A 25201-nucleotide genomic window follows, 5' to 3' on the forward strand; every position below is an offset into this window, starting at 1 on the left:
CAGTATTACCACATACCTAGTTGTTCCCCATTTTGTATTTGTGCATTTGACTTTTCATTCCTAAGTGAAGTAATCTGCACTTGATCTTTATTGAATTTCATCTTGTTGAATGCATACCAATTCTCCAATTTGTACAGGTCATTTTGAATTCTAATCACTGAAAGGACCTCTGTGATATCTGGTACATTAAAAACAAGAGCTAACTATATTTTTCAAACAAAGAAATAAAATTGGACAATAACTGGATGATATTTGCTTTCATAATAAGGGCCCATTGATTGAGTTATTTAAATTAAAGAATTTACCTGAATGCGCTGTGGTGAAGCTACAGAAGAGTCTGTAGAAATAATTTGGATGCGTTGAGAGGGGCTGGTCATCACTGGAGATTCAGATAATGAAGTCTGAACAGTCTGTACCTGTAAATAACAAGATAGAAATTTCACTTAATGTACTATTATAACATAGTGGATATTTTTTATCTTAAACATTATACAACTCCATCGTGGATTCTAGACTTATAATAAAAAGTTTCAGTAGCTAAAACACACTAGTATCTGCTTTCACTGAATTGTCAGAGTACGTTTTTGTTGGCAAGAATGAATCTATTATGCTCCAGAATAATCACTACATAATTAGACTTGGCAGAATTCAATTTTTATTTTTTATTTTGATGGATAATATCAATGTTTATTTTTAAGTATTTTTCTATTTTTATCTACTTTAATTTTCACAGTTGTGCAAAATTATGGATATTAAGCATTTTTTCAACTTTTATCTATTAAAATTTTCACAATTGCAGGAAATTATGGGCAGGTCAGACAATTATTGAAATGATAATAGATGTTGAGAGTCAAAAAGTTAAAGCTGCATAACCACTAAAACACAAATTGTCAACTTCATATGACAACATATACAATGTAAAATACACTTAAATCAAACTATTAAGTTGTCAAGCAGCATTTTTCTTACTTTGTCTATCAGTAAGTTTCTATTAATATCAATTGAAATATTTTTTCATAGGTTTGTATGTGTATGGTGTGAAATCGATGTTTACCGACAGTTACCAGTAAAAATCTAATCTTTCCAAGTCTAGGTATAATATTACTTGATCAAGCTTCTCAGAAGAGGCATATAATCTAAACAGTGTGGTCACTATTACTGAAATGAAAAAACATACCTTTTTTCAACTTCCAGTTATTTACTTGATAAATCTTTTTTTGCTTCTTTTTAAAATAAAGCTGTTCGACATATTAGTAATAATATTTTGTACTAATGTATCACCTTTCATCTGAGGATCTTAAAATGTTTTATGAACAATGAAGTCCAAAATTTTCAGATCTGTTTGCCAAAAATTAGACACCTTAATCAATACTCAGGACCCTAACTAAAAGTGGCCTACTTTCCAGAGACCAGAGTGCCTGACTCTCCCATTAATTTCAAAGGGAATGGGTGAGTGCTCAGCATCTAATAAATTTACGGCTTTTGGTTAGGTGCCTGAATATGGATTTAGATGCTTAATTTTAAGCAACCAAGTTGGAAAGTATTGGCTATGATCCTACAACAATCCTTTGGAAACAGACAAGTAATGTTACCTTTATTTTACAGATGGGGGTGAAAGTTGGGCATACAGAGGTTAGTGACCTGCAGAGTGCAGAGTTTTGAGACCACAGCTCTATCCACTAGACCATGCTTTTAAAGCCACCCTCTCCAATGTTGGAGATGGAAGAGAAAGACTTTTCTGTCTCAGATTCCATTCCTCCATCCTACCTTTTGTTATATAGCTCCAAAATATCCTTGGGAGTCAGGAGATGTCTTGACTCTTAGCCTGGACCTAAATAAAAAGGTATTTGGGGATAGAGGAGGAGGAGAATGTTCTGGGCAGTCCACATGCCTCCAATCTGCCCAAATTGGCATTTACCCCTTTTATTTCCCTGATTTTATGTGGTCAATCTAAAGCCTCTCATAATATCTGGTTAAACTATGTAGCCTGCCTGGAATAAGTGGCAGCCTCATTTTCGAAGCTGTTGTGAGAGCAATTTTCAACTGCAGTGAGTGTTATTTAGACATTTATTTAGAGTACAGTAGTGTTTGGATAAGCAACTCTATAAAAATGGCTTGGCAAAGTTTGAATTTTATTGTTTGCTCAGTATGCAAATGTAAAAAAGTTGGTTTTATACTAGCTATCAGTGCTGCAGACTTGGATCTACCTTCCCACACACCATCACTAGAAATTAATATTAGGAAACCAATTTCTCTCCTTAGTTACACGTTTAATTACTATTATCCTTAGTGAGGGTTTCACAGATGTAACTGAGGGTAAAAATTGACCCTCCAATTGGAATTCAGTTAACAATTCTGTTGGTGTGTGAAAACAAACAGATATCATCTCCCTCTACAACACCTGTCTGCATTGGCCTTGCTGCAGGACTAACAGGTGTAAAATGCAGCATAAATCTATTTTTGTCATGTTAGTAAGCATATCTGACTCTGGATACATGCAGGAAGCAGATAAATTTCATAACAAGTGCTATTTTTACAGTTAATTTTCAGAGCAGAAATTGATTTTAAATACAGTTGTTTGAGGTTGAAGGATGCCCCATGGATGTTTAGGAAATGCAGCTATCTCAAACCCTGGAAGATCCTGGATAAACTGGAATCAGACTCTAGGAATTTTGTGACCCTAGAAGGATATGTATGATTTGGATGTTGGTGGCAGAATGCCCCATAGAAGATTTTTTGAGGGTGAGGGCTTTAACTGAAGTAAGAGTGAATGAAAGATGTTGGCTTGACAATCTTGAAGACTTCTATTAATCCGCAGAACTGATACAGCACAAGCAATGCAAATTTGCACATGTACAACTCGGTCAATTGTGATTAAACCCCAACCCGGAGGAACCATCACAACCGGAAAGTTCAGTCTCCATGTCCTATTCAATCTTCACCCTTGTTGATGCAAGTGGCAACAAGAGGAAACAATTAGTACTGATTTTGATTGTTGGTTATTTGAGGTAGACACCTTCCCCCGAGGAAACAGACTAAGACCTCCAAATGGATTTCACAAAGGCCAGTTAAGAGACTATCTGATGGTAATAACTTTCAGTCACAATCAACTTACAGATAAAAGGTGCCTATATGCCATTACTAATCCCCAGAGCCCTTCAACACTCTCTTTTTGTTAAGATTTCCTTCAGTTCTAGGGCCCACTATGGCCTTTTAAAAACCAGCTTACTTAATCTTACTTGGCTCATTCATATCTAAATATGAACTGGGCCTAGTATACAATTCCTCACTATTTGGAAGATGCTGTAGAAACATTTTCAAGCCTATTTGTGTTTAAGCCCAAATAAAATTCACAGCCATTGTGTATATATTATATATATAATTCAGGACCTGGCCGTACAAACCTTCCACACAAAAGATGCCATCTGAAATCAATGGGAATTCTACACTTGGATGGCTTGCAAGATTGAATCCCCTGGCTTACAGTTAGTGTAAAATATTTCAGGTTAAAATACTTTCAGTAAAAAATTTCAAAAATCCCTTCAGCTAGTTCCAAATTATAGAAAATTTTTGTACAAACATTACATATACTTATTTGTGCAGAATTCACGAAAAATGGCTCTATTTTACTTTTAAATTTTGCAGGTCAATAATCCATGATGTGGACAAATGCCTTTGCCTATTCTCAGAAAATTTAAAACAATGGTGATAATTTGATTAGAAAATCACATATCATGAATGTGCAACAATATTTCCACAAAAAAATCTTAAAATATCTTTAACATATAGATTTTATATAGATGTGAAGCCACTGCTTTCACATGAAAGATTGTAACAGCTTCTCAGAAGAAGTTAATATAATTTTAATTAGTTAATAAATATTTACACAACAGACTTTAGAAGCTCCAGAGGTGTCATTACAATCTGTCAAATCAATAGTCTGCAACATGTTTACTTTTTTCAGTCACATGCTTTATTGAGAGTAATTAATATTGTTATTGATTCATTTTATCTTGTTGTAGAAAAACTGACAATAGATTTTATATACATGGCATAATTTGAATAACTAATACCGTAGATTATTATTACAGGTGATACAAAATGACAATTTATTTTAAAATATCCCTTTTAATCTACAAATTAAACAGTCAGTTAGGGAACTCAGGGAACTCAGATAGTAAGGTGATATGGACCATAGAAATAGACAAGATAGACAACCATAGTGCCTCATACTTAACTTAAATAATAAGGGTTACAGAAGATTCCAGTTTCTGCCATATCTATTTATTTGAAACCAATGAGGCACAAATTGTCCACAATTCTGCCCTTCTCATAGCTGTTCTTTCATTTTAATTAATTAAAAGCTTGGGATTCTTAGTTAAGTCTATCCCGATATTAAATGACACCTGTCACAAACATTATCACATAGATTTTGAATTGTTGGTTAACTCAGAATCATATGTAAGCCAGTCCCCTCTTCTAATAAAATTATATACATTATGGGGTTTCTTAAACAGTTTTTAAACACACATTTATATTGTCCTGATGTAAGAGTCTGTAATCCTGTATTTACAGTGCATGACTGACCCTAACAGCTTCATATTAGCATTGCTGAGTGGAAATGTCTTTTCTGGAAATTCTCAAGAGAATAATTAAACACTATTTTTGTAGTTTTGGGACTTGTTCTTGGATTCACTATCTCCCTGAATGGTCTTACTTGGAGATAAAACCATTGAGTTTCCAAACTGAAGTACATGAATCTATTCAATTTAAGTGATGACGACAATCCCAGAAGTACCTGTTGATCAATGTTTGCATTGCTAGAGAACAGTTAACTCTGCACCTAGTCATAAACTGAGTTTGTATAGGAAGCCCTAATCTTCTGTGACCTTTTGTGGTTAACATAAAGAATTAGCTTAGCTACTCTACGATTTAAACAAAAGAAAAGAACTTAAGGCACAAGTCAGACATTACTGTATAATATCTCAGAGACAAACCTGTTAAAATAAACACTACGTTAATTGAATCAGGCAGTTTCACTCTTTTGTGCTTTTAAGTCCTAGGTAATACGTGTAGTGTGGAAGTCAAATCCAATAAACTAAATCATGAAAGAGCAAGACAATACCTCATATAATTATCTTTCATACATACATAGATTACAATGGCACAAAATTGTAGGGAGGGGAATACAATTAGAAGGATCTCTAAATCACTGGCAGATATAGTATATCCTATAGCTGAAAACAAGATGTCTGACCAACAAAAATTTAACTGATAGTATCAGAAGGCTACTGGAAGATCTAATTTAACAGTAATTTCCTTATCCTGTGTGCCAAGTCATTAACTGAGATCCACACATTTTAAAAGATGTACATTTTAGCTGTTAGGATCTTTTAGATGTTTCATCCTCACCTGTGGAAGGCTAATCCTTTTTGAAGTATTTTAATTACCTTTTAGACTACAAAAGCACCTGGAGTCTACTCTTGCCCTAATGTATGGGGATTTGCACAGGCATGCATGAAATAATGTCACTATGTAAACAGGAACTAGCGTATAACTCCTCTGTAAACTCTTTGGGGCAGGGGCAGCCTTTGTGTTCTGTATTGTATAGTGCCTAACAAATCACCTCACCTATTCACCATCATCACATAATTTCCCTGTGGGATTGTTTATATGAAAAAGCAACATTAGTAAGTATTTATGGGAATTATTTTTAACTATTTTAAAGAAAATTCAACAGATAGCAACAAGGAGAAAGCTAGTACAATATGATCAGCCAGGTGTCCACCAATAAGGGCTTTGTAGACCACTGGTGGACCACATTTTGAGAACCACTGCGTAAGTGATGTATTGATGTGTCGTTTTCATTTTTCTTCAGAAACCGAAAAATATTTATGCACCTAAATTTATTAACCTGAAAAACAAAACACTTTTTTCCCCAAAAACTTATGTTGAAAAAACATATGCTGTATCAATAAAGGATATATTGCATATTTTGTTTATTTAATTGCTGTCTGAATGCATATCTTATATTTTAGGATTCTCTTTATGTCCTTATTAATGTACAGCTTCTTTAGACTCATCTACATGATGCCATATGAAATAACAATAATTTTATATGCCTCACAACTGCTGAACATTTCAGGTGCATCTACAGAACACACTTGCTGTGCTACGGAATATACAAGATACCTCTTACTATTCCACTGATTTCAATGAAATGTTAATTGTTGACAGCAGAACAGCATGTGTATTAGAGAATCAGAAGCACAAAAGGTTAGTTTTTCTGAAATAATCAAATTATAGGATTGAGAAAAGATCAAGCAGCTTCCTATATTAAAGCTTAGTTTCTCCCCAACCATTGCCACACACATACAAAGGATTACAATGTATAACACTAAAATGCTATATTACCACTCTAACCAATTAGCTACACCTACACAAGTTTTAAATATTTAATAGAAAAATAATACAACTCTAAAAATATATAACTTTTTTGAATGGATTTAAGTAATGTTACTATCAGAAACTGTCCAGCTTCTCTTCATATGGCTATTATAACAAGAATGTTTTTTCTACCATATTTGGCTGTAAGTAGAATTCAGCTTATATGAGAAAAATATTCTCAACAAAAAGGGTCTGTGAATATTTATTTGAGACAAATAACAGTTTTGCTTTATATTAAGTTTATTTTTAAGATTTGAGATCATAACTAGCATTCACTATTCAAATTTATAGTACAAAAGACATCACACACTATGAAACTTGTACCACATGTTTAAAGCAGCCACAATGGAAGCTGTATAAACTGTAAGCAAATATCTACTCCACCAATTTTAAGTAAGGTAGGTATAATCTATTATGCAAAGAATGAAAATGAGTTAAAAAAATCAATGACGTCTATTTTTTGTCATTTTTAAAGAAAAATTATCAACTAATTAGAAGTCTATCAGTAGATGATAAAATAAATAAAACAGGCCTTAAGTTGTAAGAAACTTCAACATACTAAATTTTAAACATGTTTAATCAATAAGTATTTAAAAATAATCACTAAATATTTTAATGAACATTTGCTCTGAAATTAATCCATTTGCTACATAAAAGGCCTTTAAAAATAGATTTCTTTAAGCAAAATTATTGAATATACATATTTTAAAAGAAGATAGAAAAACTGCTTCAATAACCTTTGTACTGTTTGCTTCCTGGTGCTGCCTACCTATATTTTGTACAGACTCTAGTACTTACAGTGTCAAATCCTTCCTGCAGCTTTATTTACATTTTTTCTCAGCAAACCTCTCAGGCCAAAACAATCCAACAAGAATACAGAGGTCAATTACAATCTATTCACAGACATTTGCATCCAGGTTCCATTAGTGAAGATTCCAATCACTGAAACCAGACAGAATTGTTTAAAAATGCCCTCTCTGTGACCCTGCTCCTCTGAAGGTCAAGTGTACTATCACTCCCTGTAACCAAGGAAGCAGAATCGACGTGTTCCTGCTGTTTTGCCAGCTGCTGAAGCAGTTTGTCTAATAATACGATTAATTTCATTTGGAGAAGATGTACCCAGGTTACAAAGCTTTCTCCCCTGTTTCTCTTCCTCAGTCCCCAAACCTGCTACCTCTCCATAAGGCAGAAAAAGAGAATTCTATGAGAAAAGAGTTTGCCCAGCTCTTGAATTATTTGCAAATCAGTAAGTGGAAAAGGAAAACCACCATGTTCCCTGTGGAGCATCTTTATCTTTATAGTTCATTAAGCTAATGTATTTAAAGGAACATGGGCCTCTCTAAATTCCTATGTGCCCCTCACACATGTAGTAATGTAATCAGTCTTATTACATATAAGACTTAATATATTAAATACATGATGCATGTGAGAAAGTTATGATTCATTATTTTAATTCCCTGACAAAACATTTGGATCAGACTACAGTGAAATCTGGCAAATTAAGGCAACAACACACTATTAATAATAGAACATTTTGAAATATCTGCAAGGAGGAATTTTTTTTGCCCTCATAATATCGACTACACTTTGAGGGGGAAAGGGGGAGCTGAACTCTTTGAAAAGTTTTATGATAATGAATTTCATTACAGTGAATTTCCATTACACAAGCTTATGTAACAACTACATGACTTAGCTGATTTTAAGTAACACAAATATTTTATTTCAACTTCAAGGACTCCTAACCTGAGTATTGAAATGAGCTCACTGTTAAAATTAGGCCCTTTTCACAACAGTGAGGAAATACTGAAGATACAATTTATGTACTGTGTAACATTACTAATTTGGAAAGGTTAAAAATTATAGGCAACATCTATAGAATAATTTCTCCTCACTCATTATAGGTGCATATTTGCAGCACAGACCCAACAGCAATATTTAGTCAACAAACCTATGTCCAGATTCAGAAAGGTATTTAAATACATGCCTAAATTTATGCATGCAAGTAGTCCTATTGAAGTCTATTGTACTACTCATGTGCTTAAAGTTTGATGCATACTTAAATACCATGTTGAACTGGGCCTTAACGTGTCTACCTTGCTAAGGAAAGTGTTGTTTAGATAGGTTTGTAATGTCTGACTGGCAGATGCCTTTCAACTGTAGGTCACCAGTTAGAATCCAACCCAGCTCCACAGGGATAAAAAAATACTTATCTCACTGAGGAATAGCTTTAGATTACTGTCTTTAAAATACCATTCTGGATCTTTGTAAAAAAAGTCAGAAATGTCAAATGCATGGGTACCACTCTTCAGCACCAGGGACAAAGTGCCCTCATAGCAGGATGCCAGCTGTGCAACCAAGTCTAACTGTGTTCAGATCACAACTGTAGTCCCATCTTTATGATAAACCTGCCTTCCTCTCTCAACAACTTCCTTCATAAACTTAACACAGAAAAAACTTGAAACTTCTTGGAAACTGTGAATTCTTTACATAACTATGTTTGTCTTTTGCATTCCTAGCTGACAGGTGCCTAAAAAATACAATAGAAGGGTTATAGTAACAAAAGTTCGTAATTTACTACATTGAAGGCTTATTGAGCACAACTTAGAAATATTTTTCTAAGCAGAATTAATCAGTATATTGGTTTTCTTTTTGATATACAGCTACAATAGCAAGCCATGTGTGATTTTTATAAGACATGATAATATGTCAGCTCTAGCCTCTGTAGAGAGAACTTAGATAAACAGCGGACTCAGCCTCAAACTAACAAACATGCCTGGATATGGCAATTATTCTTCCTTTCCTGACAAATGAAAGGAGGATGAGATTTAAAGTGTCATGGTTTGGGAATATGAGAAATACTTCTACAATCTATTGTCCACAACAAACGTATATATATTATACAGGACTTATTTGAATACAGACAAGCAGTAAATGTATTCAAAACATAAATAATGTTTCGAATACCTCAAACATTTACCTTAATTTTTCATACATAATACCCAAGATTACTGTTTCACATTCAGTATTATTTAAATTTACCAAGTCACCTTTGTCATTTAAATCTAGACTGCACAATGCACTATTAAAACCTACAAATAAGGAATAATCCTACACTGGTATGATGATGGACTAAATTATGTAAACCCCTCGTCCCCCATTTCAACGTTTGAGTCCATCAACTGAATTCATTGGGTACATAAGAATGGCCATTCTGGGTCAGACTAATGGTCCATCTAGCCCAGTATATTGTCTTCCGACAGTGGCCGATGCCAGGTGCTTCAGAGGAAATGAATAGAACTGGCAATCATCGAATGACCTATCCTCCTGTCCTCCACTCCCAGCTTCTGGCAAACAGAGTCTAGGGACACTCAGAACATGGTGTTCCATTCCTGACCATTCTAGCTAATAGCCATTGATAAACCTATCCTCCATGAACTTATCTAGTTCTTTTTTAAACCCTGTTATTGTTTTGGCCTTCACAACATCCCCTGGCAACAATTTCCACAGGTAGACTGTGTGTTGTGTGAAGAAGTATTTTCTTTTGTTTGTTTTAAACCTGCTGCCTATTAATTTCATTGGGTGACCCCTAATTCTTGTGTTATGTGAAGAAGTAAATAATATTTCCTTATTCACTTTCTCCACAGCAGTCAAGATTTTATAGATCTCTATCGTATCCCCTCTTAGTCATCTCTTTTCCAAGCTGAAAAGTCCCAGTCTTTTTAATCTCTCCTCATATGGATGCTGTTCCATACCCCTAATCATTTTTGTTGCCCTTCTCTGTAACTTTTCCATTCTAATGTATCCTTTTGGAGATGGGGCGAACAAATCTGCATGCAGTATACACACTGTAAAATACTAAAGAAAGGATTTTTATCTTTCTCCCCGTGTCCCCTCCCCACTTTACATACTAGGAACGTCCATATAAGGTAATCATGACTAGAATGTGGAACTAAAACTGACCGCTTTAAATATTTGAAAACTGCTAGAAAAACCAGTCAGCAACAAAAGGACTAGTTACTTGTATTCAAATTTGCATAAACAGAAACCTAGATTGCCCAAACTCATTTCATGACTCTTACATCCTTTGAAACTAACAAGATTTCTCCATAGCTGCAGTTGCATACCTAGTTCATATGCTAATTCACCAATGTGACTTTTCCATGATTTTATGTACATGTACCTATATAGAGATATATATTTATCTCAGTTTGCAATTGTGAACGAAGGTTCATTTTCCAAAGTTATAACTCTACACATTTATACACTGAACCTTCAATCCTTTTTTTCAATAGTTTATTACCAGACACGTCATTGCAAAGGCAAACAACTACATTGATTATGAGAACATTATTTGAGAAATATGTTGACAGAATAAATCAATAGTCAATACAGTTAATTGATTTTTGAGTTCATACTTTTTCATAGAAATCTCTACAGATATTTTTACTGATGCCACTTAGTGTTTCTGATTTAAGGAGAAGAGCATTTGCTTTATAAGCATCACTAAAGATCAAAAGTATTTGTATTTCTTAAATACAGTGATCAATCTCTCTTAATTTGTCATAATCTGGGTATAAGCAATGTTAGTGCAAAAGAGATTCTTATAAAAGTTAAAGTAGGAAATAATTACAGCAAACCCAGACTATATTGTACCCAACTGTTCCACAGGAATTTAAAATATTTTACAAACTTACTCTCACAAAATTTACAGCTTACAGTAAATATTTAATTGGAACAGTTATAAAGTTCTGTATTCAAAACCATTACTTCTTAAATTAGATCTTAGATTTTACAGTTTGGCAGGCAAGCAGGCAAAGGAGGAGCTAATGCTATCCTGACCTCCCTCTACCGTGATGCAGAAGGACAGCTAGTGAGCAGTTGGAACAGGATAAGGGACAATATCAGCAACTGTTCATAGTGCTCCTTTCTCCCATCAGAGCTGGTCCTGAGGCTTCAGGGAAAGAGGTGGGAGGCAGTGCCCTCTGCCTCCGGTCCGGAGTGACAGGCCTGATTCAAACACTTCAGTTTAAAAATTGCAGGACACAGTTCAGAAAACATACTTCCACACAAATTTTCTTCCTAACAGACTTGCTCTCAAGAGCTGAAGTTGAAGCCTGAAGTGGCCCCTCAGCTACAAATTGGACACTACTAGTGTATAGCATACTCAGAGTACAAGATGAAACCTTGAGAAAAGTAGTGTTAGTAGTTTATACACGAAGGATAAAATATGAATGACATTTTGCAAAAGCTGCTCAAAATGTGAAACAACTGCTGACATTTCCTTTCTTGGGCATAGCTGTTCTCTGTACTCCAAGCTGATGAATTCTGAGTAAAACCAACTGAATAACAGCTCAAGGTGTAAATAATGACATAAAGTGTCATCCCATCTCATCCAGCTGGAAGTAGAAAGTTGGAGAAATGGAACAAGCAATAATAAGCTCTAAAGAAAGAAAAGAAAAAAGATAAGCAGTGAACTCTGAACTACTCAGTAGATGAAACCATCATAGGAGCTGTTTTAGAAAATCATTCTTAAAACAAGAACTGATTCCATGTTTTTCACTTATTCTGAGTATATAAAATACAAGCGGTATTGGGGTGTTGTGTCATTAATGGCCATGTTGGAGCAATAATTCAGAGAGACAATAAAACCTGAAAAATTACTGCACAGGACTGAAAAACACAGCACTGCTGACTCTCTACTTACAGGACAATCTAATGTTTGCTGCTTGACATCTTGGTCCCCAGTAAACCCACGTGCAACATAGGCAGCAATCAGTTTGAAGAATTACTGTATATATAACTAAACATGCCAGTATTTGCATTAAATTATCTTGTTCATAACTGACCACTTAAAATTCATGTTTTAGGATTCAGTATATGATTAATGGCTATATTTCCCTTCCCCCAATTCAATTTTCCTTGATGAAATATCTGGCTTATGAAGAAAGCTCTCATTTTTTAAGGCCAATGCCAAATTTTTACACTACCCTAAACCAATTAATCATTTCCCTTCTTGCCAAGAAACTACTATGAATACAAATACACAGATCTAATATATTTCAAAAAGATTAGTCATTTATTAAACTGGACTAAAAATGTATCTGACTTAGAAGGACACATAGCAGTAAGCCAGTCATTTATAACAAAGATGGCTCAAGATTTAAAAGGAACATTATCTATTTAAGAATTAACAGATGTTGTGACCATGCTGTTTTTTTATAAATATTTTTCCATGAACAAAAATATCATGGTGTTATGCATTAGACAAGCATATAATTTAAGGAGGGATTGAATAGTGTAAAGAGAGGAAGCCCTAGTTACCCACCGGCCAGGAAGAAATCACAGAGCTTCACATGCTCTTGGGAAGGACCGAGCTCTCCAGTGGCAAGATACAACCATCACATTATGTTACCACGGTGCATTTCCTGCACGAGGAATTACAAATGTCACATATTTTATGTGCCTTAGATGTGATTATAGCATCACCATTCATACCAGAATAGTTAAGTGTTTGCCTGTCTTTCCATTACAAATTCTTTTTTGGGGGCTCTTCTAGGACTAGTTTGTAAAAATTAATTCTGGGCTGAAACTTGCTATACAAACACCTGAAAGAGCAAAATAAAACAAAAAAAAATTCTATTTGTCAGTTTCTAAGGTGAAATTTTAGTTTGTTCTTTAAACAGTCCTTAAAAGTGATTCGACTGTACTTTGTAGCCCTTAGTCCAGATTTTGACTTAATCACTGTTGCCATAAAATATATTTTTAAAAGAACAAATTAATATTTCTTTGTAGAATAAAGTTATTGGATATAAAAATACATTTGCAAATCCTTTTCTGAAAGTATTTTTGCCAGTGGATTTACCTCAGATATGCAGCTCTCACATTAGCCCACCAAACCGAGTATCTTCAAGGTGTAATTACAGTTCACTGGGTCAGAGATCTATGAACTAAAATCTCTAACATGGCCTTGACTATGGAGATGTCACGGACTACTGAGTACAGATAATCTACAAAATCCCTTCATTATGTAATTATATGATAGGCTGTAGTAACTCTCAAGAATATTAAGCCAAGCAAAAAACCCACAAACCCTATACAGTTAAGGACCTGATTAAAATTAGCAAACTAAAATAAATATGTAGGTTATCTTCTATTTCCATGATAAAGTGCATTTTCAGTGCTGAGAAGCTGATTTAGACATTTTAGCCTTCAGCTGTCCAAGTTATGGCAAACATAAGTAAGGCCATTAATTAATGTTATCTTAAAACTGTTTTTGTGCTGTTATACATGTATACTTGGGACAAAAATCCAAACTCTGATTCACAAGATTCTCTCTAATGCATGTTCACCATATTCACTATAGTAGTATACATGGTACTTGAAACATTGTTCAAGATTTAAACGGCATATCAACTAAAGAGTAGAAACCCTTATTTATTAAACTATGTCACTTAAACACACTGGTTTTCTCATATCTTTTATTTCAAATTATGAGAATTATAAAATAGGCAAAAGAACCAAATTTCCATGTAGGTCACGGGTGAATTTTCTTGTTTTACACATCTAATATGGAATCCACTAGAATGAAGTAAGGTGACTGAAACAAATATTGGCTACATTTCTTACATGTTCTCATGTAAAATAATTGCTGTTCTATAATTACCTTCTGCTTCATTTCTGATCAGTTGTAAACAACGGAAAACACTGATATATTTTTCCTTTCAAAATCAAGTATGCCAGCTACTGTAGTATCATCTGCCACTCACCTCAGCCACCTGCTGTGTCTCCACTATCTGCTGAGCCAGCACCTCCATATTGGTTGCCATGGTGAAGCAAGATCATTAGAGAACCTGTTTGGAAAGATGCCAGCAACTTCCATCAGGCAAAGAAAATGAGACTTTTTGTCACTGTTATTAATTAAAATTAAATCTGTGGTGCAGCTTTACATGAATTTACACCACTGCCAAATACATCTGACAAATAAGAAAGCAGTGCACATATTCACTGCAAATATGGGACTACTGTTTTCAAGACACAGATATTCTAAAATTATAAGCAAAAATATAATTTTACTTTTATAATTTTAAATTTTATAAAATATTTGTATTCCACCATTTAAAAACTGGCAATTAAGAGATCTCTATTTTGAAAATGAGATAGGGCAAATTTGAACTTCAACTATTGGTCCAATTTGTGGAATTCACACTTCTTAAAAAAGCTTTAATTAATTCCTAGTTTGTGAGGTGAAGAAAAAAATACACTTAAATGAAAAGCCTCTATGTCTTGCTGTGCTGGGCAAGGAGGTGGCTACCAGAGGAAGGTATTTGAGCACATTCTTATTGAACTCTTTTGCCAGACTACCATTATCACCTGTGTTTTTGTCATAATCCTGCATTGGCAGGGAAATGGCCTAGAATATCTAATGTATCTTTTCAATCTTTAACTTCTATGTTATATTTTACAATGATACTATGATACCATTATAACTGTGAGACGGAAACTCTGGTGAATGTAACTGCAAGTTAATTCTCTGACAAACTCACAAATAAAAACAAGATGTAAAACAAAAAGAAGGGATTAATCACCAGCACACAAGCACGTCCAGAAAAATTTAAAACGATGGTCCTTAATACAGTTTCGTTTCTCCATTCCTATTTTAAATTAAGAAGTCTTTTGTGCCCTCTCTGAAAACTTAACAGCTGAAATAATCTATTTTAAAATGATTATACTAAAAACTTTGCATGATCAGCCCTAGAAAGTTAAGTATCAGCAAAAGCCAATGATGGCCATTGGCCAATGTTCTGGCAAAATGTAGTGCTTGATAATGCTAAGATAATCAACTCCTCTCTTTCTTGCAATATCCATGTTAAACAGACTCTCTACTTGTCTGTAATCATTTTTAGTCCCAATTTGCTACTAAAATGGTTGCGAACCCTAACCTAAATAACCATTCAAAAGGTCAAAATATTCACCTTGAGCTTTAAAGCTTTGCACATCGATTCTGAAGAAATTGGAGGAATGGCAAATGAATATTTAAGGAGGAAGAAAAATGTTCCAGTTTTCCAGTAATATTTTGTACCATGTCTTCACAGACAATCACTGCACATCTTAGTCAAGCATGAAATTGACTAGGAGTAGTAAAAATCCCTGGTAGAGCATGGAAGCTAGGAATGTGAAAATAAACATTTCTGATTTTTCATCTTAAGTCATTTTTAGAGAAAGTCATGACCTTAATTTCAGTGGACTCTTCCTGGTTATTATATCAGTTTAATTCCTCAAACTAGATGCCAGACTATATGTGGAAAAGTGGTGACAAGTCAATTACTATCCCAACAGAAGATACCACTAGAACTTATTGTAACTGCATGTCTGTATTTACATTATGAATTATAAATTGTTGCTGCATCATTTTATTGTAGCATTATTATGAGTTAGGTTGTTAAATAAAATGCTGAATTATATACCAGTGGAGCTTGCTAATATGATAGGCATACAATGTTATGATGTAAATAGATGGCGGGATTGGGGCAGGGATTTAAATAACTTTCTGATGAAAAGAGAAACAGACCTCTTAAACATACCAAATTATAACTGGTTATTTTAATACTGTATTTACAGTGTATGAAAAAGTCTAGAAGTCAAAGGAAAATGTGGTTTTGATTGCATGAGGGCACTGGGACCTGCTGATACTATGAAATAGATGACAGTTGTTTGCAACAGTAACAGCTGAATATTGTGCAGCAGTAAGCTTAGAAAAGAACAAATTATGTTCAGTACCATTTTGGCTAGCCATTGTTAAACGCTGGTGAGCAGTGTCTACCAATGATTAGCTGAAACAGCTGAATAAAGTTTGTCCTTTTCTACACATTCCAAGTGAAATTGTGGACTCATTAAAGTCTATGGGAGCTTTGCAACTGACTTCAGTGGGGCCATGATTTCATAGTTCATCTTTAAATGGTCTCCTCCTCTTTACCAGTGATTTGTAGGAGTATAGACATTGCAGTGTTCAGAGCTTTATCTGTGCATCTCCTGTTAAGCATTAAAATGAAACTGCACAGCTGAAGTCCTGCTCATCAAGAATTAACTCTTTACATTTTAGGATTTGGGGTCCACCTTCTCCTGTTCCTGTGAATTTTTTAATTCACTTCCACGGTGTTGTATATTATTTATATTGCAGTAGTGTTAAAAAGCCTAACACAGGTTGGGCCCCATTATGCTATGCACTGTACAATAAATATCATAAAGCCACTATATAAATCCATGGTACACCCATACCATGAATACTGCATGCAGTTCTGGTCATCCCAGCTCAAAAAAAAATATATTAGAATTCACTTATTCCTTACTCACATTCTCCACACTATTTGTGATTTAATAGACCTCTATTATATCCCGCTTTAGTCATCTCTTTTCTAAGATGAACGGTTCCAGTCTTTTTAATCTCTCCTCATATGGAACCTGTTCCATACTCCCTAATCATTTTTGTTGCCCTTCTCTGTACTCTTTCCAATTTTAATATACTTTTATTGAGAGGGGGTGACCAGAACTGCATGCAGTATTCAAGATATAACCATATCCATAACCATGGATTTATATAATGGCATTATGATATTTTCTATCTTATGATCTATCCCAAAGGTTCTCAAACTGTGGTCTGTGGACCACCAGTGTTATGCAAGCTCCATTCAGGTGATCTGCAGATAGTTCCCTCTAAGATGCGTGCAGACATGGCTCCACAAATTAGGTGCCTGTACCCTGGAGAAGACACACATGTACGGTGGGGTAGTGGCCTTGGGAAGAATAGTGGGTAGGTGAAGTGGGGTGAGAAGAGGGGGTGGGGAGAATTTGAGATGTGCAGGGCTGCGGAGGGCAGAGAAAGTGGTGACTTTCCTCAGCTCCAGGGCTGCAGCTGCTGGGGAGAGACAGCCCTCCTTCCCAGCCTCAGGTCTGTGGCTGCTGTGGTGGGGGAGAGACCCCCTGCCTTCCCAGCCCCAGCTTGGGGGCTCCTGAGGTGGGAGAAAGAGGGAGAGACCCCCCCTCCTTCCCAGCCCCAGTTTGAGGGCTGCCACAGCAGGGGAGAGAGGACATAGCCATTGCATTAGAAAGATAAGACTACTGGTACTAAAACATGAGTTGTGTGCTTTTATTTGTAGAACAAAAACGTTTATTATTACGTTTTTTTTATGTAGTGCTTTTATCCAAAGCGCTTTACAATAGTTAGCTAACGGTACAAACAACATTTGGAAAGATCATTAAGTGGTCCGCCGAGACCCTCAGCAATTTTCAAGTGGTCTGCGGAAAAAGAAGTTTTTTCTGGATATCCCTTTCTAATACTGTTTCTGCTTTTTTTGCCTGTTGTTTCACATTGAACAGATGTTTTCAGAGAACTATGATGACTCCAAGACCTCTTTCTTCAGTGGTAATAGCTAATTTAGGCCCCCTCATTTTGTATGTATAGTTGGGATTATGTTTTCCAGTGTGCATTACTTTGCATTTAACATTGAATTTCATCTGCAATTTTCTTGTCCAGTCATGCAGTTTTGTGAGATCCCTTTGTAACTCTTCACACTCAAGTTGGACTCAACTATCTTGAGTAATTTTGTATCATGTGCAAATTTCATCACCTCACTGTTCACCCATTTTTCCAGATCATCTATCAATATGTTGAACAACACTGATCCCAGTACAGCTCCTTGGGGAACCCTGCTATTTACCTCTCTCCACTGTGAAAACTAACCATTTATTCCTACCTTTTGTTTCCCATCCTTTAACCAATTATGGATCCATGAGAAGACCTTCCCTCTTACCCCATGACTGCCTACTTTGAGCAAGAGTCTTTGATGAGGGACCTTGTCAAAAGAGCTTTCTGAAAGTCCAAATATACTATATCCGTGGGATAACCCTTGTCCACATGTTTGTTGACCCCTTCAAATAATTCTAATAGATTGGTGATGCATGATATCCTTTTACAAAAGCTGTATTGACTCTTCCCCCAATAAATTATGTTCATCTGTGTATCTGATAACTCTGTTCTTTGTTACAGTTTCAACCAATTTGCCTAGCACTGAAATTGGGCTTACTGGCCTGTAATTACTGGAACCCTTTTAAAAAAATTGGGCCCTGTTCCCAGTTTCAGCCCAAGCAGGGGAATTTTGGGGGAGGGAGGAAGGGATGTAATTTCCAAGGCCGATGGCAGTAGTAGGCCTTGCAGCAAGGAATATCAGTAAGGAGTGTTATGAGGTATAAGCAATCCTTTCCTCAGAACAGGGAGCAAACAGGGAAAGAATGTGAATCTCCCTTCTGAGAGAGGGAGATAGAGACTAGAGTCTCTCCAGTTGAAGGACCTGGGAAAGCGTGGGATGGATTTTTGAAAAAGGAGGTGACAATGCCCAATAGAAGACCTATAAAGACAGCCAGACAGATGAGTAAGGACCCTTAGGAGGGGGTGTTGATTTGGTAAAACAGTCAAAAAGTAAACCATATCTTGAGAGAGGAATAAAGGAACTGTGGCAATCTAGGCCCAAAGCTGGAGATTGCAAAAGGAGAGCATGAGCAACCCTTTGAGAGACCAAATAGGCAGCATATAGATCCTGGAAAGAGAATATACATAATCCACTGAAGGAGGGCTCAGACTCAGAGAAAGATTGGGTGAGGTGTTGTTATTCTTTGAGAGGGGAGAAGACTGATAGATTCATGGAAGATTGTGATCCAAGGAAGTCTAGATGAAGGTTTTGGACTTTTATTATCCTGAAGGGGTGAAGTATTTTTGGCTTAGCCAGGGGGCTAAACTATTTTTCTAACAAGGGAGAGAAAATGGGGCCGCAACTGAAGCAATGAGATGGTAAACAAACTATTACACTAGGGAAGATGAATATTGATAAGAGAAAGTGCTTACTCCAAGAAATATAAGTGGCTAGCTAGTCAAATTAGATTCCTCTGATTAAAACCATTGCTGATTGACAGACATAATGTTAGCACACATTCTCCAAAAAGAAGAAAAATCTGTCTTGATGGCAACCACAGCTTTTGAATGCAAATAATCTAAAAAAAAAAAAAAAAAAAAAAAAAAAAAAGGCAAACATATTTTCTCCTTCGTACCATCCTTCTTCACTTCCTTGGCATATCATACTTTCTCAGGTGTTTATATTGTTATTGTTTCATTAGCAATAGGCAATGCGGCTGGCAGGCATGCATGCAGAGTTACAGAAAAGAGAACTTTATTCAGCATGATGAGTGGCCAGTGTTATGTAACGAAGCTCTGGAGTTCTATGTGCAATCAGCCTGGGCCTGACTTGGATCCATGAACACCTGGTGTCATGCCACACTAAGGCCTCCTGAAGCCTGACCCTCTTTTTCCTGTTCCACTTATCATACCGTCATCAGTAGAAAGATGGGACAGGCATCAAAATATTATCTCATTACAATAGATACAGAACATCTTAAAACATGTTTGGAATCACTGAATGTAGTGTGGATTACACTGATTTATTAGTTTTCAATACTGAGCAACTTAACTTCTCAATTTGAATGTTGAGTACAAGTGAACTACACCCCTGGTTATGGTTTCTTTTGAATTAGAAAAGACAACACAATCCATTGGATAGTATATAAAATTGTTGGACTGTGACAACTGTCTTAGATAATACTAAATGAGATCAAATTTAAAAATTCTGCTGGCTGATACTGACTTCTATAAATAAATGGAAAAATTCAAGCAATTTTAATAAATAATAATATTAAACACAGTCAATCTCTATGCAGGCTTTTGTTTATTGTCCTATAATCTTTATTTTGACCACCCTGGATCTATATGTTAGTTGAAGACTGCAGTTTTGTTCATCTTTATCTTAACTTGCAAGGACATGATATGATTTTTCTAAGAACATTTAAAATCCATGTTTATATGTACTCCTTCCATATCAAATATTAAGTAGAGAGAGGCTTAACCCCAAGCCCTGTATCTAAACACCAGATCTGGCTAAGAGTTTCCAGCTCAAATCCTTCTCTAAAATGGACAGAATCTGAACACTAGATCTACACATTCCAAAACTAGGGGAAATTTAAATTCAGATTTCAAATCCAAAAATTCAGATTTGCATCTGGGATTGAGATTGCATCTCAGAATTATGGAGATAGAGTTTAGATCCAAGGTTTTGTTTAGGCTGATCTGTACAATTAAGGACATCTGGAAACATGTTCCACTAGACTGGTATGACATACATGCTACCGCTTGATATTCCATTGAAAATCTGCTGCTGACATATGCACAGTGTCTAGCAGCATTTGATACAGTTAACTCAAAACGAAAGTATTAAAAAGGCATTAGTTCTGATATTTGTTTTCAAAACTTTAAATTAGGGAAATCTTCTGACTTGAACAGAACATTTATTAATGTTTCACTGTATTAGGTTGACCACAGCTTACAATCCTTTCAAATCAATCTGAACAACTATCTACCATACACTCTTTTATAAAAAGAAACTTTAAAGGTTTGTCAGAAAAAAAGAAGTTAAGAAAATAAATATATGGGTCAGGGTCTTTCAACAAAGAAAATGTCACACAAAAAGAGGATTTAAGATCCACCTGATTTGCCAGCACACTGAAGATGTTGTCATTTTCTGGCAGGCACTGAGTTTCGGTAATAGTAATAAATAAATAATATCTAGTTTTTATATAGAGCTTCTTATCAGTGAGCTCAAAGCAAAGATGGTATCATTAACCCCATTTTACAGATGGGGAAACAGAGGCAGAGGGCAAGAGGTGAAGTGACTTGCCCAAGGTCACCCTGCAGGCCAATGGCAGAGCTAAGAACAGAAATCAGATCTGCTGAGATCAAGTTCAGAGACCTACCACTAGACTATACTGCCTATAGGTATGTGACCATTTGCATATACATAAATGGGTGTCTAGCAAGTACATGAGTACAAATCCCGGACTCATGTATGTGCATGGCTCGGTGAATACTTACATAGCCATATGCATGCATACAAATTGTTGTCTATCAAATGCATGAGTACCAATGCCTGACTTGAGAACACACATAGCTAGCTAAGTATTTACACAGTCATACGCATGGTACTTGCATCTAGTCATGAATACGTGAATGTGTGGTTACCTAGTTACTGAAAAGTTGCAGATTTTCAGAAATAATTGATTTTTGAATGTTAATTTTGCTGTAGCTTTCCTTTAAAAAACATCTGTAGATTATGTACAGTTGGAAAACGGTATTTTTAAACTAGGCAGCATTATCTAGTAAACTGAACATGCATGTGAACACTAGGGGCTCCCGAGTCACAATCCTGGCTCTGGCATTGTGTGACTTTGGATAAATTATTTAACATCATTAAGTCCAATTCTGGAACCCACACTTAGGACCAGTCTACACGAAGACATGTGCATGCAAGCACGGGTGTAAAGCTACAGTACACTAACCTGCCACACCCTAAATTGTCATGTGGATTCTGCTACCATACACTAAAATTTCCATAGTATATTTAGAGGCACTGTATCAGCAGCACTTGTTAAATGGGATAATAATTCCTCATCTCCCTACATTGTGCTGTATTATTTTACTGGGAACCAGCTAGTCATATTTAAAATAATTTGCACATTTACACCAAAAATGTGACCACCTGTATCAAAACTCTACCAGAAAAATGCATTTATTCAACATAAAGAAAAAAATCCTTATGGCATAAATGCTACCAAATTAATAAATGTCATTGTTGAAAGACATAAATGTCAAAATACATTAGCTTTGGAAAATAAGAATCATAATGTGGTCAGTTGCACATGCAAATAATGACTTTGCATATGTTAATATGACAGAATACTTGACATAACACAAAACAAAGCCAAAAATAAGACAGGTTTTCTGTTAAAACCATACAGTATTTGTATTTCTCAGAATTGTCTTCTAGTTCTCCATTTTTTCCCCAGGCTGCTCAACTTGTACATATAAGCTTACAAACCATTTCCATCAGGACATTTAATATCTTTAGCTCAGGAGAAAACGATATTAATATGTGCTCATCACATTTTTTCAGTTCTGTAACAAAGACGAAAGAAGACCTGAATACCAGATACCCTATTCAGTAACAAATTCTCTTCAAGGCCCCCTGGGCTTGTGTTTCATGGGATGCAATCTCACCCACTCCATTAGTTTTTTTAAAATCATATAGTGTAGATTCCTGGTGCCTTTTGTATTTTATAAAAATTCTAACAGCTAAATAAAACAAGTAATCAAGAAGCGTGTACACTGAACGAATAGGAGCTCATTCCCTACCCCTTCTATCTTCGTAGTCAACCAACAGCTGTGTGACACACTTCATTGTGACAGATCCACATGTGCTTTGCAAAATACTTAAGTACAACATCACTCTAATGCAGTCTCAACAGAGGTGGAAGAAGCAGCCAACTCGTTATGCAGCAAAGGACACAGGGTCGGCCAAGAACCTAGGGTAAAATCTGTTCTACCAAAAACGCCACAAATCTTTAATCTCAGAAGAAGGCAGCCACAAACTCCAAGCGCTGAGGTGAAATACTCCATGTATTCCACTGGGTGGAAGTGAAGCTGTGTCATTTCAGGGAGGAAGGACACCTAGTCCAACAGTGCTGGGATCTACACCTGGAGGTCCCAAGAAACCCGAGTGCTTCAAAGCAGACACTCAGGACACAAAGTAGCCAGGAGGCCAGACCATCACGGCTCTCCTCAGTTAGGCCACGGAGTGGAGGTTGACAGCCTGTAGTGGAACACAGTTACTCCAGCAGCCCGGTACTTCGCTACTTGGGACAGGAAGGAAAGAGCGGGCAGTGCAGGACCCAGGGAAGGGGCATACTCCTCAGGGAGGACCGGTCTGGTCTGCTCTCTTCCCGTCGGCCGCGACACTCGCGCGCCCCCTAGGCCGACGCTGGGCGCCGCGCTCCCAGCCCTTCCCGCGCCCCCTCCCTTAACCCGCCCCGAGCGCGCCTTCGCCCTGCGCGCAAGGAAACCACGCCTCCGTTTCCCGCGTCCTGTCCCAACCAATCGGCTCATTTTAGAGGCAAAAATGCCCAGCCCCAAAGAGCGGATTGGCGAACGGGTGCGCCAATTCGACCACTTGGCCCGCCTCCCGCCTCAGAGGAAAAACACTCGAGGGACGCGGAAAAACACAAGATGGCGGTGCTGGCTGACGGCCAAGTCCCAGGCAGAGCCGCCGCCATTAGACCGACCCCCCCTCCCCTCCGGTGTGCGCTCTGTCGATCTCTGAAGGGCCCGGCCGCGGCTGTGGGGGAGCGGCCGGTAAGATGGCGGCGGTCCCGGCCCCGTATGCAAAGTACCCACCGCCCCCTCCCCTCCGCCCTCCCGGTGGCAAAGGTAAAAGGGTCGGGTTCAAGCCGCCGCCTCCGCCCGCTCAGACTCCATCTTCCTTGTGTGTGGCCAGGGCTTCTCTACAGTGTGGCCGGACCCCTTCGCCCGCAGCCACCCAGCCCGCCCGGACAGCAAGCTGCTCGCACGAACGCCAGACCGGCTCGGAACCTAGGCGGGCCCGACTCCGCTGAGCGGCTCCGGAGCGGACTCCGGCTCGATCGGCCCGGCGGCTCCCCGAGACCCTTTCAGGGAGCCACCTGTCAGCCCACCCCGACCTAGGCACGGCCGGCTCCCAGCTGCCACCGACACCCGGAATCGGAACAAGGGTGCTCGCAAAGCCGGGCCCCCGCCGCTTAAACCGAGCGTGTTCTTTTCCCCAGGGGCCGCCTGGCCACGATCCCGCCGCCCGGCCCCGTTAACCTCAGCCGGCGCGGGGTATTTTAATTTAGGAAAAAACCATTTACCTCCGGTTTTGGCGCCAAACGTGCCCCGACGGTGACCCGGGTCCAACCGGGCCTGTTCGGCAGCGATGCTGGGCGACGGCCCCGAGAGGGCGGAGGGAAGGGTGGAGGGGGGGCGCGCGCTCGGGTTAGTATTATTTGTTATGGGGGGGGGGGGGTTTGTTTGGGTTTTGTGCCGTGCCCCTGTGAAAGGTCAGAGTTCGTGACCCCGCCCGCCGCTGCTGCCGCCTGGGAGCGTTTCCCCGCTTCCTCTTCCCAGCCCCACGCCGGCCACAGCCCCCTCCTCCAGCCTCCTTGCGGGGCGGGGCCGGGGGACGGCAGCGGCGGGGAGGGGCTACCTGAGCGCCTGGGTGGAACGCTCGCACACCAACGTTCCAGCCGGCCCCGGGGGCCGAACGGGCGCTTTCCCGCCCCCCTTCCCCGGCCTTGCTGGAGACGGGGAGGGAGGTGTGCGGTATGCGGTGCTTCCCCCCGCACACGTGCCGCTGGAGAGGCGGCTCAAAGCTGTGTGTCCCTCCATTTGTTGTTTGGTTGGGGGGTGAGCAGATGCGTTCACTCACCCCAGTTACTGTTGTGACAGGGAGAGCATCTGAGGAGGTTTCCCAGACGTGAAGATCACCCTCTCCCAACCCTTATCGCCTTGCTGTGAGGAGAAACTCTTTATCCCAGACTGGTACTGTGGGCAGTCATGGTTTACCTCCTGGACCATAAGGTTTGCCTGTACTCTTCTACTTCGAGATAATTGATGGTCTGTTAACTGAAGGTGAACTATGTGTTTGTAAAGGCCAGTGTGGCTGCTTCCCAAAGCTTTTCTGTGGTGTCAACACAGCAATCAGAGGTGTGACTGCAGCATGAGTAGGCGTACTCAAGATATCTTTAGTCTAGGGGCTTGGCCTACACTAGGAAATTAGGTCAGTATAACTGCATGTCACTCCGGAGTGTG

At 38.0% G+C, this 25201-nt stretch overlaps 1 protein-coding gene across 8 annotated transcripts in view; it reads right to left on the bottom strand.

The window, feature by feature from the left end:
* The window catches only part of NR2C2 (nuclear receptor subfamily 2 group C member 2), a 66345-nt gene extending 41799 nt beyond the window's left edge, over positions 1–24546 (bottom strand). For 5 of the 8 annotated variants that reach the window (XM_073351283.1, XM_073351279.1, XM_073351284.1 and 2 more), the window contains exons 1-3: positions 24262–24546; positions 14214–14297; positions 306–416 (exon numbers count right to left, since the gene is read on the bottom strand). In XM_073351283.1, coding sequence (XP_073207384.1) covers positions 306–416; positions 14214–14273 — 171 coding nt within the window. In that variant the 5' untranslated portion in view covers positions 14274–14297; positions 24262–24546. Of the gene's footprint in view, positions 1–305; positions 417–7245; positions 8160–14213; positions 14298–22732; positions 23374–24261 lie in introns of those variants that run through there. The other 3 variants (XM_073351280.1, XM_073351281.1, XM_073351282.1) reach the window with 3 other exon arrangements.
* Between the last annotated feature and the right edge of the window lie 655 nt (positions 24547–25201).

This window comes from Lepidochelys kempii, chromosome 7 (assembly GCF_965140265.1).
Source record: "Lepidochelys kempii isolate rLepKem1 chromosome 7, rLepKem1.hap2, whole genome shotgun sequence".
Taxonomy (NCBI): Eukaryota; Metazoa; Chordata; order Testudines; family Cheloniidae; genus Lepidochelys; species Lepidochelys kempii.